At 44.7% G+C, this 19494-nt stretch overlaps 1 protein-coding gene across 3 annotated transcripts in view; it reads left to right on the top strand.

Moving 5' to 3' along the window:
• The window catches only part of Rassf8 (Ras association domain family member 8), a 77164-nt gene extending 62901 nt beyond the window's left edge, over window positions 1–14263 (top strand). For all 3 annotated transcript variants that reach the window (XM_020164721.2, XM_074075827.1, XM_020164722.2), the window contains exons 2-5: window positions 182–385; window positions 11123–12003; window positions 12948–13092; window positions 13860–14263. In XM_020164721.2, coding sequence (XP_020020310.1) covers window positions 283–385; window positions 11123–12003; window positions 12948–13092; window positions 13860–13981 — 1251 coding nt within the window. In that variant the 5' untranslated portion in view covers window positions 182–282 and the 3' untranslated portion in view covers window positions 13982–14263. The remainder of the gene's footprint in view (window positions 1–181; window positions 386–11122; window positions 12004–12947; window positions 13093–13859) is intronic.
• The last annotated feature ends 5231 nt before the right edge of the window (window positions 14264–19494 follow it).

Here is a 19494-nt window from a genome sequence, read left to right as displayed (position 1 = left end):
GAGTAGTTGTAGTTGTAAACTGCTAAATTCAGTTCTGTGAAATAAGTAGGCCTCTGGGCTTTAACAGAGTCAGTGTTGTGATATATTTAAATTTGTTTTGTTTTGTATAACGTTTTACATAATATGGTGTAAGAACTGTTAAGATTTACTTTATTAAAAATGATATTTTCCCTTTTTCTAGCTAACTACAGACTCTGCCTTCTCCGTGTTCCCAAAGCTAGAGACATGACCTGACTCCCTGATGACCACTCCCTGGGCCCTTGGGTGACTGGCCCGTGCACCATGGAACTTAAAGTCTGGGTAGATGGTGTTCAGAGGATTGTCTGTGGGGTCACTGAAGTCACAACTTGCCAGGAGGTTGTAATAGCCTTGGCTCAAGCTATAGGTAAGTCACTGTGAATATCTGAGATGCAATGGTTTGAGCCTTCTTTGGGGGTGTTGGTGTGGGTATTTCTGCAGGTGGGCCCGTGGCAGCTTAAATGTCAGTCTCCAGTGGCCTTAGTTTATTTTATTATTTCATCACACTCCCGGTGCTCTTCTACTTACCATCTGTCTGCATGTAGGAAATCTGTGGTGATGCTTATTCTCTGAACCCCCCAACATTACTGACCTTGAATCTAGACACTGCACTGCCCTCTCTCCATTTTTCATCCTAAACCCAGACTTCTGGAGCTCATGGTGTTTGCTTAAGCCAAAACATAGATTCCTAGTTCACAGAGTCCCTAATCAAAAAAAGAAAAATCCAATTTTTTGTCAGTTTCTGAATTTTTAACAGGAAAAGAACCTGACTCTTCATTAGACAGAAAACATGCACTTCTTCCTGTCACTGTGCAAGAGGACACAGCGTCCCATGCCTGTGTTCTAGCCACATCTCTGACTCCTCCTCAGCCTCCTGTCTCAACTTCCCATTTATGTTGTTTTTCTTTATCAGAGTTTCTGCATGGTTCTTAGTTGCCATAAATCCTTTGGGAACATGATGAGGGCATTACCACCTGCCTCCGTGACACAAGTAATGTGAGGTGAAGTTTCTTTGCATCTGAAATTCCTTGTTTAGTAAGCACATCCAGTGCTATGCTGGGTCCCCTGCTCCTCCTGGTCTTTAAGCTGTTTGTCAGAAGCGTATTTATGTCACCAGTTTATATGGGAGCATGTCTGTCAGATTGACCTCAACAGGAGTCTGCTGCCAACACACCTCACACGATGGCAGTGACCATCCACCAGCGTCATGACAGATGCGCTGTCAGGAGGGACAGACTTTCTTTTAATAGTGACGTCTTCTTCTCTTTCCTTAAATACTGTAGCACTCTGACACACTGCCACAGCGCTGGAAAGACAGCTCAGACAGCCAGTGGAATCTCCCTGCATTTCGGATTTACATTCGTAGATTTCAGCTTAATTATTAAAGAGAGGGAAATTGATGCACTGATTTTATTTCCTGTTGCTTTCTATCAACTTATTTAGTAATTTCCCCATTTAAGAGCCTCACGTAATTAATTTGAATCAAGATAAATTGCTTCTTTTCTTAGTAAAGACTAGGATTGTCAATTACAAATTTGTAAATTTGTAATTTTCTGTGTTATATTTGGGAATTGGGAGAGCGCTTTTTACAAAAGTCGAAGCAGTTGAGTCGTGCTGCCAGCACCATCTGCCCCTGCGGTGACCATGTTTCCACATGGGATTCAAGGGGAATATGTGCCCACACGAACTAGGTCTGTGTTCACCCATTGGGACTGAGGGCATGCTTACTCCTGGACAAGTTAGAAGGCTTTAGCTGAGTCCGGTGCCCATACCTGCTTTCTCCGTGACTCAGTCCAAGACCTGTTTTGAGAAGGTGACAACTCAAGTACAGATATTTCATGATGTTCCTCCAAATTTGCCTGCATACAAATGCTTCGCTGAACATGGCTGAGGAGCGACTAAGAATCCAGCTGAGAGGTGACTCGGCTGGGACAGGCTGCAAGCGTCTGCCCTACTGCTGCAGTCAGTATGCTTCTGATACACGCTTGCATGTTCCCTGTCTCCTTACGACAGCCACTGATTTTCAGCATCTAAATGCTAAATGAGGAGTTCGTGGTGTTTGACTTATTTCTGTCTTAAGACATAATAGAGCAATAATGAATGGGAGAGATTGCTTCGGTCATGAGCAGTCCCAGGCTTCCCAGGGCTTCTTGCCGTAATTTGGAGTGAAGCATCTTGTCTACTGTCGCTGGGGCTTCAGTCCATGCGTGCCTCTCAAGGACAGCTGTACACAGCCAATGCCCAAACCACAAGTGCCACATCCCCAGCTCAAACAGGTAGATCGAAGTTTCAATGACTACATCTTATACTGAACGGAGAGACTTTCTTGTCATCATTCTCTAAATGATACAACATACTTACTAATATAGCATTCACATTGTCATACAGAGTTGTAGACCACAGGAGGATGTGAACAGGTCGTGTGCACACACATCCTATTCTATGTGAGGAACTTGAGCCTCCACAGGTGGGTGTCCACAGGGTCCTGAACAGCCAGTCCTCACAGATACCGGCAGGTTCATAGTCAAAATTGTTTTAAGAAGCCACAGAAAGTGTCAGAATGATTTAAAAAATATGTACACATATTGCCAACAAAGTTGGCAATCTGTAAATATAAATGACAGCTGACATCTGCCTTAGTGCTACTAATCAATCAACTTAAATCAGAAAAGAACTGAAAGTAGAGCACAGTTTAATAACAGATGTTGAGTGTAGGGATAGTTGAGATACTGTAGGAAAAGCTCCTTCCATTGCTAAGCTTTGGCTCCCTTGACGGGTTGTGTTTCAGTGATGGATGTAGAACACATTCTCAAATTATGACAGGCAAAATAACTAAAGGTAAAACCGGGACTGAATTAGTTTGTTGTGTGAAGAACCAGGAAGAGTGCATTATGGGTCTGGTCACTATAGTCCTAGGCTTTCTGAAACATTCTCAATTTAAATATTCCACCTTGTGTCCCTTGTGAACAATTCTTCACAATGTAATTAGTTCAGAGTTCAGATGTTTCTTAAATGTATAAGTGAATAGAAAGCCGTTAACAGAGCACCTCTGTCAGGTTATGGCCAACAAAGTGCATTTGCTTACACAACAGCCTAACCAAGAATAAGAAAAGGATGTATTTCTGCCCTTAAGCAGCTTAGAGCTTAACATAGGAAAAAGTTCAGCTAGCAAAAAATAGAAAGGAAAGGAGAGCGTGAGGTGACCCAGAGAAAGGGCTCTGGCCATCAGACTTTGAAACCTGGCGTCATTGAAGGCGCAGTGATTCAGAATGGTCCCCTGCCCACTTCTCCTGATCATTTTCCTAATCTCCTCTGAGTGGGGCCAGAGAAGCATTGAATAGAGAAATCAAAGGGGTGGGGCCAAAGCAGTGTGGGCTCTTCCCACAAAGCCTCATGTCATGTGTTCACCCAGCATGCATTTTATGCTGAACTCTGGCTTTGGTATCTGCCCACCTGGCTTCTCTTCTCTAGAGATCCTCTAATGTCTGGGTCTTGCTTGCTGGCTTATGTTCCTTGCACCGTTGCCTTGCCTGATGTAGTGCTCCATTGACCCAAGGTGCTTAGCAAGGACACACACCACCAGGCCTGGAAATATGCTGCTGTAACTGAGGAAATGAATGTTTAATTTTGACTACAATTTTAGTGAGCCCAGAAGCTAATGGCTGTTGTGGTTCATTGCTGGAGGATGACATCACATGTCAAACCCAAGCTCTGAGCCCCAGACCTCCCCCCCCTTCCTCCTCCTCCCCCCACTTTCTCCTCCCGTCTCAGCAAATGAGGATTCTCGTGTTTTAACTCATTCACTCCACACCTTCATGTTGTCTGTTTTCCTTTCTTGCTCTATGATCTTAAAACTTAATCTATCAACAAATCCTCTGTCCTAGAATTTTTATTGTTGTTGTATTGGGGGTACATTGTGACATTTACAAAAGTTCTTACAATATACCATACTTGAATTTACCCCCTCCATCATTCTCCTTTATCCTCCCTCCCCTCCACCCCTGGAATAGTTTCAATGTGTCTCATTTTTCCATTTACGTACATGAGTGTATAATATTCTACCATATTCACCCTCCTGCACCCTTTCCTTATGTCCCCTCCACACATTGTTACCTGCCCCCCAGACAGGACCTGTTCCATTCTCCTCTGTTCCATTCTCCTCTGTTTTTGTAAAAAAGACATTTTTGTTTGTTTAAGATAGCTATACAGGGAGTTTCATTGTGACTTTTCCACGTATAGATGTATTATAACCCAAATTGGTTCATCTCCTCTATTTTTCTCCTTTCTACCTTAGTCTCCTTCTTATGGTGATTTCAACACATTTAGAAATTCTGTATTCATTCCTGCACAGGAAGTACAGCAACCATACTCACCTTCTTAACTTCCTTCTTTTACCCTCCCTCTCTCATATGTGACCTCCCCTTGGCATGACCTGTTTTTCATAATATTGCTGCATTTGTATTGGGCCTATATACCACATATGAGAGAAACGTGGCCTTTGGCCTTCTGAGTCTGGCTAACTTTGCTTAAGATGGTATTTCTCCAGTTCCATCCATTTACCTGCAAATGACAAAATTTCATTCTTCTTTATGGCTGAATAAAATTCCATTCACATATACCATGTGGTGTATATAAACACATTTTTTTAATCCATTCATCAGTTGTGAGCATCTTGGCTGTTTCCATAGCTTAGATATTGTAAATAATTCTGCAATAAACATGGGTGTGCAGGTGCCTTTGTTACAACCTGACTTTCAGGTATATCCCTAAGAGTGTTATTGCTGGATCGTATGGCAGATCTATTTTTAGTTTTTTGAGGAGCCTCCATACTGTTTTCGTTAGTAGTTGTACTAATTTACATTCCCACCAGCAGTGTATGAGGGTTCCTTTTTTCCCACAACCTCACCAATATTTGTTGTTGGTGTTTTTGATGATAGCCATTCTAACAGGAGTGTGGTAGAATCTTAATGTGGTTTTGGTTTGCATTTCCTTTATGGCCAGGGATGTGTTTTTTTGGCCATTTGGACTTCATCCTTTGGAAAGGCTCTGTTCAGTTCATTTGCCCATTTCTTCATTGGGTGAAAGTATATCCAGAGTCTTGTTTCCTCCCCCTGTACCCACTGAGGCCATGATAGATGCATGATCTCCTCTCACTTAGATATGTGCAGTGCCTTCCAACTCATCTCTTTGCTTGTTAGTCAGCTTTCCATTACTGTGACAAAATACCTGAGTCCCTGGGATGACCGCCTGGAGGAAGGAAAGGTTTCTTTGGCTCATGGTCCAGAGGTGTCGGTCCATGTTTGCTGAGCCTGCTGTATGGACCTGTGGTGGAACAAAACATCATGGTGGGAGCACATGGCAGAGGAGGCAGCCAAGAAGCCAAAGGGACAGGAAGGGCCAGGGTCCCAATTTCTTCTTCCAGGGCACATCTCCCCCCCACTGCCAATGACCTACCTCCTTCCAAGGCTCATCTCTTAAAGATTCCACCCATCCCAGCAGGCTGGAGAATACCTTGAACAAGGAAGGGCCTTTGGGGGCATTTAGGATCCAAGCCATAGCACCACTTCCACCTGTCCCTCTCCACCCTATTCTGAAAACATTTCTTTTTAAGTAAACCTCTTAAGGTGTGTCCCATCATTTCACTCTACTGAGTCCCTTAGAAAAAAAAACTCCAAAGTCCTTACGTGATCTTCAGGACCCTAAGTGAGTTCCCACTTGGTCCCTCACCAACCTGACCTCATTTCATTCCGCTCACTTCGTTGTCCCCACTCCAACACACGAAGCACATTGCCACCGCAGTCTGCGTCTGCTTCTGTCTCTTGATTCACTCCCTCAGGTCTCTGCTGAAACTCATCCCGTCACACCCCCACCCACACTGAGTTCACACACATGTGCACACACTCGCACACTTGCTGTCCCAAGTGCTCTTTTCTTAAAGCATTTAGTCCTCCGGACAGATCATGTGTAGGTCACCATCCATTACCCACATTGTAAAATCTAAAACAATGTGAAATCCTGAAGTTTATTATGCCTTGTTTGTCTGCATGGCTTGAACTCGCTGATCTGCTGTGACGTGAGGCTGCTCTCAGTCTGTTTATTCATTCAGTCTCAACCCTGCTACATTTTACTTTTGATTACAAAGCCTGTAGGGCAGTATTCATGCCACCTTTTAAAATCGAAAGAATTCTGCGTTTTCAGCTCTATGACTTCAAAGCTGTTTGATGATGGACAGTAGAGCTACATTTTGTTCATTTGTGTTTGTCTGTCACCTGCCTCTATATCCTTACAGCCTGTAGCTTGGGACCATATTTTGAGTGTAGTGAGCACTCAAGCGGTCTTTGTTCACAACATTTCAATACAGTTCTGAAACTGTCCACTTGGCATTTGCAGCAGGCGAGTTAGAGGACTCAGTCCCCCAAGACTGTGCCCACTGCAAACACCATCCCAGTCATCTGCTCTCTGACAGCCCAGCTGTGACTTGAACTTTCCCACAACCCTTCCTCAGGTTCAGCGATTCACTGGAATGACTCACAGACCCTAGGAAAGGCTTTTACTTAGCACTACGGCAGCAGTAGCAAAGAGTACAACTTAGGAAGAGCCAAATATAAGTGAGGCATCGCACAGGGTTGGCACAGGAGGGACGGAGACATGATCCCAGCACCTCCACGTGCTCACCAGCCAAGAAGCTCCAGCACCCCATCATTTAGGGTTCTTTCGATGCTCCATTGTCAGTCACTGGCCAGTGGTGATTAGTTCAATGTCCAGCCTGTCTCCCATCACTGGAGGTTAGGAGGGGGCCAGGAAGTTCACCTCTGATCGCACGGTCAGCTCCTCTGGCAGTCAACCCCCATCCTAAAGCTGCCCAGGGGTTAGGAGTCTTCCAGAAACTACCTAACTGACATAAACACAGATGAGACTGAGGGAGCTTTCATCTCCCTGTTACTCAGGGAATTCCAAGGGTTTTTAAAGTTCATTGTCAGAAACTGAGGATACAGACCAAATATATCTCTCAGTATATCACAATACTTACTACGAATCTATGAATAAACACATTTTCATAAATTTTTATAAGTCATAGGCTCTCCTGTCTGTCTCTAAGATTATATGACTCTTTAGAATGTAAGAGAAAGAATACATTTTATATTGTCACATTTAACTCCTAATTTCACATGGAAGTTATCAGTATTAGAAATTTACAAACGGACCCATTTTTATGTGTTTATGAAGCAGTATTAGTCATTGTAAGCTGTTAATTTCCATGTCATTATGGCTTTACCCTTCATAGCAATCTCCTGAGGAAAATACCACTGTTATCCTACTTTACAGATGGTCAAACCGAGGCACAGGGACACAAAAAACTCTTAGAGCCAGTGTTCTGCACACAGCTCTGCTCTTAACCACTGTTTACTGCCTTGAAATCCCAATGGACAGTTGGTGGAAATCATAGTTTCTCATTAAATTATATTGAAACAGTGAGAGTCTTAGTGGTAAGACACACTGCCTTTTCATAGCCATCATGATCATTTGCAGTGTTAGTACTTGTAATAGTGGTTCAGTTGTCTTTAACTCTAAGTAGTGATACCAAGTGGCAGAGCATACCCTGAGTTCAAACCCCAGTGCTGCCAAAAAAAAAACTAAATTTCTTCAGTGTTTCCATGTCTATAAAAGATTTATTCATAGCATAGTGAGTCGGGATGGAGCAGATCATTGCATTAATAAGCAGCCCCTAAAGGTCGGTGATGCATGAAGACAAGTGTGATCTCATATGCTTACGTTACTTTGTGTGATATTATTTATGTAAAGTAACCACACAGCGCCTACCAAATCACAGGTGTTCAGGAACTGTTTTCATTTTTAGTAGCAGTTAAGATTATCATATGGTCCTAAGTAGGCAGTAATTTTGATATTATGTAATATTCTTAACATCCTGGGAAAACGTACTGCCAGTGATCTAACTGGGTTGAATGTACAACTAGTTGATATATTCTTAGATATAGCCTTTATTACATCATTGTCAAGATAAATACTTTGTAGTCAGAGTTACTTTAATAGTTTCACTAAGGACTTGAATGATATAGTGGAAATTCACTCAAACTTGCATAATGTCTATATGTTATCAGGAAATTGCTTAAAAATGTTTAAGCTTTGATTTCTTCACTGATAAAATAGGACCATAATATCCATCCTGCTCAACTCTCAATTAAGACGAAAGCAACAAGACCATCTACGGGCTCTGTAGTGGTCAGTGTAAGTTCTGTTATGAGATGATAGATAGATAGATAGATAGATAGATAGATAGATAGATAGATAGAGTAGGTGGGTAGATAGATAGGCAGATTGGTAGGTAGGTAGATAAACAGACAAGTAGGTGGGTAGATAGGTAGGTAGGTGGGTAGGCAGACAGACAAGTAGAAAGGTAGATAGGTAGGTAGACAGACAGACAGGTAGATAGGTAGGAAGATAAGTAGGTGGGTAGGTAGACAGGTAGGTGGGTAGGTAGACAGACAAGTAGAAAGGTAGCTAGGTAGGTAGACAGACAGACAGGTAGATAGGTAGGAAGATAAGTAGGTGGGTAGGTAGACAGGTAGGTAGGTGGGTAGATAGGTAGACAGACAGACAGATAGACAGTTAGATAGGTAGGTAGTTGGACAGGTAAGTGGGTAAACAGATGGATATTCCTCTTCTTTAGTCTCAAGGCTACATAGAAATAGTGAGCAAGGTACAAGTGACTGGATCCATTTAATGACATGCACTGTAAGGAGCTGTGCAGGAGGAATCTGTATCTGCCTAATGAAAGGATGGATCTGTGGGGCCTTGACACACGTGTGTGTTAAAAACAAATGGTCATGGGGTTAAATGCTTAGTCGGGCACAAAGCATTCTGAGTGGTGATTCCAGAACTCAGAAGACTGAGGAAAGATGATTTGAGAGTTCCAAGCCAACTCTGGGCTATGAGTCCCCCCTCCACCCCCGCCCCCCAAAAAGAAAACTCTTATATAAAACATTTTGAAGCTGAATTCCTACAATAGAGTCAAATCCATTCATTCACCATTTTTTATAAAAAAGTTTATATGTGTTACTGGATGGAATTTTTGTTTTTGCCTAATAGCAACAAATGAGCATATGTAACCAAAAGGAATCACGAACAGTAAAAGCAATTCCAGGTAGTTTTTATAAGACATTCTCAGAAGATTGCGTTAAGCACCAGAACAATCAGTTTTATATGTAATTGTGACTAAATCGGGGTCTTGAGGATTTTTAATTAGCTTGTGTAATATGATGATTTGGTGACATTGGAGAGGGCTCTCCTGGTCTGGCCTACCTTCATGTTACTGATGGGGACATGGAGGTCAATGAGGAAGAGAGATGCCTGGAGCAGTTGATGGTGGTGCCACCAGGGACACTGCAAACACAGTGTACAGGGTAGCTTTGCAGGTGTGTCACAATCATGGCGTTTTTCAACCTGAAAGTCACTAGAAACTCTTTGTATTTAAAGAAGCCAGTGCAGTGTGCTTAGGCTTTCTTTTGTGTTCTCCTTGTTTGCCTGGGCATGTCGATGATGATAACTAGTTTTCGTACAGCACTTTTCAATCTTCCAAGACTTTTTGTACTTTACATCCTCACTCGACTCTCAGAACAACCCTGACAGGTGGAAAAATGCAGCTCTCACCCCTGTGTGAGGCTGAGGATGTTTAATGATTTGTCTGTGTTGTGTAAGTACACAGCAGAGGCAGATGTGAATATAGCCAGAATTGTGACCCCGAAGCTTCGACCTTTCTGCTGTGTCCAATTTTACACCTGGTTCGTAAATGCTTAAGGATTTTCCTAAAGGCAGATTGTTTTCAGGACACATGGTTATTTGAGGGCAGTCCGTGGCCATCCTTTTTGTCTGCTGTGGGCCAGTGTGGTAGGGCCCTGAGGCACTCCAGGAGTGTAGTTTTGCTATTTATCCAGTGATAAATTCCACCAGGATTCAAACCCAGTCATTTGTCTCCAATGCCCAACTTCCAAGTGCACCTGGAGTTGGGTCTCCTTAAAGAAGAACATACTGCGTGGTTGGAGCAAAACCACTCTTCATGTGCTGCTTGGGGACTGCACATGAGTGTGTGCATTTATATAAACAGATACCCAGCTGTCTACATGGAAATTGAGAACACACTAGCTGGTGATGTTTGAAAGCAAAGGCAGGTAAGGTAAGTCAGTAGCTGCCGGTGCCGGTGCAGTCACCAGGTGGCTGGTGATTTCTGCTTTGTAGTGATATTAACCACCGATGTGCGCTCTGCACAGACCACGTGCCACTTGCCTTCAGGGAAAATCTTTAGGGAGTGTGCTCAAAAGCTCGTGTATACAACAGGCTCCTGAAGCTTCCTCCTAACTCCATAGTTAATTAGGTGCAGTGTATTTTTTTTTGTTTAAATGTGACTTTATTCTGTTTTGTGTTTAATAATAAAAACAGAATTTAAATTTTGCTTTGAGGATTTCTTTAGGAGAATCTTTGAAACAACTCTGAAGACGGCACAGACATCTCTTAAGACTCCTCTTTTCATAGGAGGCTACTTGGAGGAGTGGTTGTGTCTGAAGCGAGTTTTTCTCCACCGCAGGTGTATGGCAAGAGCCTCGCCATGAGAGCTGTGGGCTGAAGGAGCACTCGGGGGAGACTGAGTGAGCAGGTTCCCCACTGGCTGGGCATCTGCCCAGGGCCCGGTGTGCAAGAGACTTGCACAAAAAGTTTACTCAAGGTTGGAAGTTGTGTCTAGCCCTGGGACCAACCCCTCATGGCCCTGAAGGGGGCATCCTGCCATCTCCCCTTTAACTAGAAAACATGCCGCTCTGTCCTGCCCGAAATGGGAAGTTGTAGGCATTAGTGAGAGTCCCCTGCAGGCTAAAAGTGTAAAGTTGAATTGCAGGTCCGAGGGGTCCCTACAGTCCCCATCCTGTCGCCTTCACTGTTGCGCCTCTTAGAAGTTTGGCATCTTCCAGTAAAGGTGTCAAAGGCAACATGGGCTGGCCTCTAAAACTTGACCTGCTGCTGCTGACCAGGACACACAGATGGCATTTCATTACTCAGCGTGACCTTGACAATTTTCTCTGATGTCTTTGCCTAGGTCGAACTGGAAGATACACCCTTATAGAAAAATGGAGAGACACTGAAAGACACCTAGCACCTCACGAGAACCCTGTCATCTCCTTGAACAAGTGGGGGCAGTATGCGAGCGATGTGCAGCTCATCCTGCGGCGGACGGGGCCTTCCCTCAGCGAGCGGCCCACCTCAGACAGCGTGGCGCGCATCCCCGAAAGAACCTTGTACAGGCAGAGCCTGCCCCCCTTGGCCAAACTGCGGACTCAGGTGGATAAGTCAATCAAGAGGCGGGAGCCAAAAAGGAAGTCACTGACGTTTACAGGAGGTGCCAAAGGGTTAGTGGACATTTTTGGAAAAGGTAAAGAAACAGAATTTAAGCAAAAGGTGCTGAGCAACTGCAGGACAACGGCAGGCGAGCTGAGGAAACTGGTCCGCCTGCAGACAGAGCGGCTTCAGGCCATTGAGAAGCAGCTGGAATCAAATGACATCGAAATACGGTTTTGGGAGCAAAAGTATAATTCTAACCTCGAAGAAGAAATTGTCCGCCTAGAACAAAAGATCAAAAGGAATGACGTAGAAATTGAGGAGGAAGAATTCTGGGAAAACGAGCTGCAGATCGAACAGGAAAACGAAAGGCAGTTGCTGGATCAGCTCGGAGAGATCAGGCAGAAGGTCTCCGAGTGTGAGCACAAACTGAAGGACTATGTGACCCAGATCCACGCGATGGAGAGCGGCCTCGAAGCAGAGAAGCTGGAGCAAGAGGTTCGGGTCAACGAGGAGGAGGTACAAGGCAAGATCGGCAAGGTCAGAGGGGAGCTCGACCTCCAGGGCCAGCAGAGCCTAAGGCTGGAAAACGGCATCAAAGCAGTGGAGCGGTCCCTCGGCCAGGCCACCAAGCGACTGCAGGTGAGAGTGCCTTCCAAACAGGTGCCCCCAGAACCTTCCTCTGCGGTCAGCCCCTTGTGTTTTAGGAGCCTCGTTCTGTACATTTAGAGTTGGAAGCCAAGCTTTGTTTAAATGCCTAATGGAATTCTGGTGACAAAGCTTAAATTGAGGGTGGAACAAGTGACAGCGAGCACCACACTAACCCTGCCACATGGAGAAGGCCTGTTGATTGTGCGGCGTGGCGTTGGGTGATTGGACACAGGGCCAGGGCCTCAGAGCTGGTGTGAGACTAATGATGGGGTAATGTGTCTGACTTTCTCTTCTTAAAGACAGAGTCTTACCTGTCACCTCTCCACTGTGGCCAACCCTCCTCCCCTCCCCTCCCCTCCCCTCCGCTCTCCTTTTCTCTCCTCTTCCCTCCCCTCCTCACTTTTCTCAGGAGAGGGGCACAAGGGGTCCTCTCCAGTTTCCCCTCTAGTACAGATGAAAGCACACTCTCCTTCTGTTTCGTGGGTACCTGTTATTTCTCCTGCTACAAGATAAATCTTAGTAATGGATCCTATGAAAACTTGCACAGCTTATAAAACCAGCAGCAGCTCCAAATCTCACAGGCCAGATTGCTGACAGTTTTCGGTCAGTTATGAAGTGATCAATAGGAAAGTTGGTGATTAGCCCAGCAAGCCTACTGTACCCCTGCGATACCTGAAAGTTGACAGGCATGCATGTGTTTCCTGCGAGTGTGCAGTGCTGCTCAAAGGCAGACGTCCCACTAAGAACAGAGCTGTTGTCTCCCTGTACTTGTTTTCTGGCCCACACCACCATTACACCAGGCTTGCTAGACGTCCCCTTGTGAAAGCAGGTGTTCCACATCCCACTTGTGCAATAGAGACTGTCACAGGACATCCTGCACTATCCAGTGTCAGTCCTCAGTCAAAAAGTGACAGTGGTGATTTCTGTCCCTCCAGGACAAGGAACAAGAATTGGAGCAGTTGACCAAAGAGTTACGGCAAGTCAACCTCCAGCAGTTCATCCAGCAAACAGGCACCAAAGTGACCGTCCTGCCTGCCGAACCCACGGAGATAGAGGCCTCCCAGGCAGACATCGAGAGAGGTAAGGCATTGCGGGCATGCTCCCTCCCGTTCCCCCGCCGCTAGCTGTGAGCAGACCACATGCATCCACTGCAGCGTGCCTTACAGCCCCAGCTTGCTTAGGTGGGCCACTTAAAATCAGCATGCTCCCGTTGCTGGGGAAACAGTAAACACGGAGGTTATTTATTTACTTAGTGACCTCGCAGTCGTTTTGAACTGCTTTCCTGAAGAGTACGTGAATAATACTGTATCAACTGGAATTTTAGCTTCCCTCAGTTCCTAAGTCTTTAATACTGACATTTAAAAATCCCAAATCTGCGCATGCCTGTCATCTGAACAACCAAGAAAAAGAAGCAAAAAGAAAAAAGAAGTTCACCTTCTGAAACGACCTGACTGTTCTTAGGAGCAAACATTAGCCTAGCAAGTAGACACCGTGAGAGCTCAGCAGCCTCCCCTGACGGTGCCAGTTGCTGTGTGCGGTTCTCTTTTGCGTTCTTTTTTGGTTTTTTTTGCAGTACTAGGGTTTGAACTCAGGGCCTACACCTTGAGCCGCTCCACCAGCCCTTTTTTGGGATGACTTTTTTCAAGATAGGGTCTTGACAGCTATTTCCTCGGGCTTCAAACAGTGATCCTCCTGATCTCTGCCTTCTGAGTAGGTGGGATTACAGACGTGACCACCAACGCCTGGCTCTTTCGGGTTCTTTGGGGAGGGGGAGGCTCCAGCCAGTCACCCTGCTTGCTAAGTATCCTGTGACAGGCACCCTGGTGACCTCTCTGTTTCCTGTCTAGAGGCAGCGTTCCAGTCGGGGTCCCTGAAGCGGCCCAGCTCCTCTCGGCAGCTCCCCAGTAACCTTCGTATTCTGCAGAGCCCCATCTCGTCTGGCTTTAATCCTGAGGGCATATATGTATAGCACCGTCCGTCTTTCAAGGTACCAAGGACAATAAAATAAATTCCTTCTTCATTTTGTGCCAATGATGAGCAGAGGGTCTACTTCATGAGCCACCGCATCTGTCTCCCTCCTGACCTGGACCCTCGTGGAGCCGTGCCGTGCACTGTTGCTAAGGAACACTGTCCTTGTGACAGTGTCGCCGTCTGTCCAGCAGCTGTAAAGCAAAGCCTTCGAGAGCGTTAGGAAAGCTACATGATGTGGACACATAAATAAATCATGAATCACGAGGAGTGAAAGACATGACCGGCTTAGTTTCATTTATTCCATACGATTGACTAGAGTGTTTTTGTTACTTATCCTGTGACTCAGTTGAGTTCACTTGTGTGATTCAGGCTCTGTGTGCATGTCACCAGATCCCACCCACATGCTGCCACTGACAGCCACATGAGTGTCATGTCGTGTGTCACTGTGGTGTGCTCTGCCATCAGACCAACTCCAGCCACTGCTTTCTTGGGTGAAGTCATTCAGGTTTCCTTTCCATCTGGAGTTTAATGTTTCCTCATCAGTATTTCCCAGTATACAAATAACTACATAACATCCTGGAGATATTTTTCATGAGGTAAACTACACGGAGAGGGTTGGTGCCTGTTCATGTACCGTCCAACGTCCATCCAAGCAAGCCGGGGTCCCACACATAGTGACATGTCTGCCCACCCTGCCATTTTCTCACGATCCTCAGAATTAGCACAGGAGTGGAGTTCCCAGTGTCTGAGGTCAGTGTGGCACACTTTGGGAATCTTGCTTGGAGTGACGTATTTTAAAATGCCACCTCCTGAGTGTGGTCTTCAGGTGTACACCCACAGCGAGTGGGTGTGGGCCACCATTCTCTCCAGTCACTTAGACAAGGGGACAGGACAGGAGTTAGGTATTTTTTACCAGGGAAATAAAGTGAAATTCACAGTATATTCTTAAGTTTGACTTTTTTAGGGTATTAATCCCCATCTATGCACATATCATTTATAAAACCAAAAATAGTCAGCATCTCCCCCATGAATAGTGAGTGACTTAGCTGAGACTCGTAAGTGATATTTAGACACAAAATACTGCCAAGCACCTCCGATCAATTTTGGAACAATATAATAGAGACTTTAGAATCATTTTTTTTTAATTCTCTGCATGATTTACATGCAACAAAATAAAAGTGGATTCCCATAGTAACTCCATAGTAACACTGTAGTGACAGTAACGAAATGCCATATGCATGAAGGCAGCTCGAGTGTTTGAGCACGTTTGACTTGCTTTGGGTTTGACGGATGCTGAGATGCTGCTGTATGTAGGTTTGCTATGAAAATGTCAAGAGTGGCTGTGAAGACGCATAGAACCCTGGGAGTAGAATCATGCCAGGCCTCACCTTGCTGGACGTGCTGCTTTTTTGGGAGTTCTTGAGCTGATCTTGCCATTTTTCACTATTTTGCAAATGACTTGAGAAACACATGGTTTTCCCTAAAAAAAGCTCACCTTTCACACCTGCTCTCAGTTCACAAACTACTTCCTATCTGTGTGTGTTGAAAAATCCAAACTAGTTGTATGTTTTGTGACAGTGATGATTTATGAGGGCCAGCATCTGCCTTGTGTAGAGTCCCATCCCTGTATTCAGTCATTCTGTTGTTCAGAGAAACTGAGACCTTATTCACAAAGAGAAACATTTTATAAATTGATGGTATTCTATTTAAATCAAACATTACACTTCTGGTGTGTTAAGCCTCACAATTAGACATTGCGAAGATGCCACGGTGTGTTGTCGTATCTCACAGTCAACGACCAACTTTAAACAGTGACAGGTAACAGCCACCACCTGGCATGGCCCTGTTCTCCAGCTCAGTGTCACCATTCACCTCTGTGACTTTAGCAGACTTTTCGGTAGAAATTCCGTCTCCTAGATGGGCAGAGGGCACATGAGCAGCTGTACTTTTTAATCAGCTCTATTACTTCAGAAAGCACACACCTAAAGGATATTTCTAAATCTCCTTTTAAATAGAGAAAAACTAATTTCTGTAGTAACATCTTAAAATAGTTAAGCTCTTTGTGATCGTTTTTACCTATTATGACCTATTTTAGGTCAAGTGCCATGCTTGACCTCTCAGAGGGGCACAAACTATCAAATGCAAAATTTTGCATCTAGGGGAATATTCATGTTCTAAATAAATTAGATCACAAATTTTTGTGTTTTTTGTTTCATACTGCAGGTTGTTGCATTGTGGTTTTTTTTTTTTTTAACCAGTGTTAAATATACTAAAAATAGTGTTTTCTTACCAAGGAACAATTTGAAATAACATTGGTCCATTTGACCTCTGCAGTCCTCCTCCTCAGAGAATGATCACAGGGGTTCCCTCACTTCCGTTCACTTTCTCTCTACAGTATTTTCATCAGTTGTTTGCCTTAACGCCCAGGGCGTTGCTAACGTGACACTTCATTGGTACGAACAGAAGTTGACCTCTTAATTGCCAGCCCTCGTGAGCAGATCATTCCTGTAGTTGAAATTAGTTAAAAACGAGCTGAAACGACCGAGAGTGAGATTTATAAAAATACAGTAAATCCTGCGACAGAAAGTGTGGTATGACATGTGACATCTAGGAGCAAATGAGCCCTTGCTTCCGCAGTGGGAATAAAACGATTCCTGCCTTCAGACAGCTTTCTTTGTGAATACAAGCCGACAGTCATTAGAGGGCAGTGTTCCTCACTCAGAGCCATTTCTGTGAACACCTCCTGAAAGAACCGTGATGGACCGAGGAAGGACCCAAGAAAGGCAGAAGCTTGAGTTAAGGCACGCCAGGCCAGGCCAGGCCAGGCCGGGTAGGTAGGCAATCAGTCACCTGTATTCAAGGAACGATGCCAGGCCCAGTCCTCCTCCACCAAGGTGGTGACACTTAAGTCTGTGTCATGCTAATGTGCGGCTCCTAGGTATCTCTTTTATATGATGTCCGTTCTAAGCTGCATGTCTGTCCTGCTTGCACGGCACTCTGCAGTTGAGTGAAGGCTGTCAGCTGCATCAGAAACTGCGATCCCCATTTACTCAGTGCTGCTTCACGTTCCCAGCGCGCTTTCCACGCCACGCACGATGTGACAGCTGCAGGAGCTCTTTCCAGTGCAGTTTACATATTTTTAGAAACCAAATAAACACAGATAACTATTTAGTATACTAATTGTATTAAACCAGCAGAGATATAAGGGCAATAAAGTCTGAGCATATATATGGGGGGAGGGGAAGAGGAAAAGGAGAAGTTTACAGTCAGCCAGACAGGCGACCACCTGAGTGTGATTCTCAGTGTGTCCTCTGACTCACAGGCCCTGGGAGGACCTGAGCTGCAACTTCTCACAGAAAATTGCCACGTTCACTGTTGGTGGGCCATAAACGTGCTTTAGTACTGCTTTGCTATGTACAAACAAAAATCTGTAATATGTATTATATGTAATTATTTTATTCTGACTTTCATTTCAAAATGTATATTTTCTGATTATTACCATGAGCTGTAAATCAAAGACTCAATGTCTGATATTCTCCCACACAATAAATTTCCAGTGTTCATCGGGGCACGAGTTGTTGCTTTCTTTCTCATGTACTTAGTATTTTAAAGTCTTATTTTATTTCCTTTAAAAGACACAGAAGAGAACAGGTCTACATGTCAAGGTCATAAAATCACGTTTTTCTAAGTGTATTTTTGACAGTTGTGCCTAAAGAGTCATGGGTGTCTCAAGGGCTAGAGACCTGGCTCAGGCGGTGGAGCGCCTGGCTAGCATCGATCCAGAATTACCTATTGCTCCATAGGTAGCCGGTTCTTACCAAACTGACCGCTTCCTAAAATCCTGACTTTGACACATTCTGTGTGCTCGTACAAATGTCTCCTGAAGATTTCTGAATGTAATTTGAATTTCAGCATGCATGTTTATCAAAACACTTATTTCCAAATCTTTGCAAATAATAAAGCCCAGAAGGAAGAGGTGGACTTCATGTTGGGGCAGAGCTTAGTGGTGGGCAGCCAATCACGTGGTCCCCCTAGGTTGGGGGCATGGCTCAGGTGGCTGAGCGCCCATCCAGCTAGCCTGAGACACTGACTTCAAACCCCAGTACCGCCAACAAAAATAATGCAGGAGCCATCACCCCCTTGTATTTGTTGAGTCCTGCCCTGTGGTAGACATTAAAGACACAGCAGTGAATACAACCCCAAATTCCCTGTGCACACTGAGTTTGTATTCTAGAAAGCAAGACAAGGATGAAGGAGGGAACAAGGTACACGGCATCCACATCACACAACAGTCAAGGAGAAAACGGCAATAGAAGTAGGAAGTATCAGGGGGGAAGGAGTGCCAGTCTACACAGGTGGCTTGAAGACACCTCTCTGAGGAGATGACAGTGGCACAGAGACTGGATGACATGTGGGCCAGGGAGCAGAGAGCAAGGTGATGTGGCCACTGCCTGGTCATCTGCAGGGTCTGTAGGGAGCTTCAGAGCCTGCAGAGGTAGCTTTGTGTTGCTAAGCAACGACTCCAAAGCTGGTCCTCCCAGCCTTCCACCTCAAGCCAGGTGGGGGGTAAGGAGCAATTATTTTAGTCCTAAATAAATGTTTTCAAATCCAAAATGCATTATGCATAATCCTCCCCAAGTCAAGTACACAGGCAAAATGTCCTTCTGTTTCCCAAAATACTGGTGAAAGGAATGACCTTCAGATCTAAAAATGTTTCATGTCACTTGGCAGCCCCTGCAAATGTAAGGCAGCTTTGTAATCTGTGGGCACACACTGTGAAGTTCAAGACCATAAACAAAAACAAGCATTGTCAATGTTCTTTGGTAAAATTAAAGGAAGCACTTTAAAAGAAGAAGAAAAGAAAGAAAAAGGTTCAAAACAGAAGGAAAGGTCCCAAACTGTAGATAGTACAGGAGGTGATCAGGCTTCTCTGTTTTATCATTGATGAAATCACAGCAAGCACTCAGATGACAAAGGGAACGATAAGGTGGACTGTTAGCAGCACAGCAGTGGAGATACAGGCTTAGTTAGCCTCAGCGTTCATGAATGGATGAAAAGAAAGAAATTGTGATGTGTGTATGTATATATAATGGAGTATTATTCACCTTTAAAAAGGAGATGCTGCCATTTGCATAAACTTGATGCTAGAGAACTCTGTGCTCACCTGTGTGGAATATAAATGTCAAATACACAGAAGCACAAGAGTGGCAGCCCGTGGGAAGTGGGAGAAGTACGTCTAAGTCACACGGCAGGAACGTCCTGCAGGAGGGCTGTGGTTAATAGTATTGACATTGAAAACAGGCTGAGGAGTTTTAGGGGCTCCCACCACACACAGAGGGAGGAGGTAAGCATAGGAGGTGATGGGTCTGTTAATTCCTCACCGGTAAGTCATTTCACTATGAATGTGACAAAAGTAAATTAGAAAGCAAAGCTGTCAAGGCAGGACACCACTAAGGAGAATTAGGACCGTGAGACATGGACACCTGGATCCCAGATCCCGTGCAGCAGGTG

The sequence above is a fragment of the Castor canadensis genome, chromosome 6 (genome assembly GCF_047511655.1).
Source record: "Castor canadensis chromosome 6, mCasCan1.hap1v2, whole genome shotgun sequence".
NCBI lineage: Eukaryota > Metazoa > Chordata > Mammalia > Rodentia > Castoridae > Castor > Castor canadensis.
The sequence above is the reverse complement of the archived record's forward strand: the minus strand, read 5'-3'. Positions and strand labels throughout refer to the sequence as shown.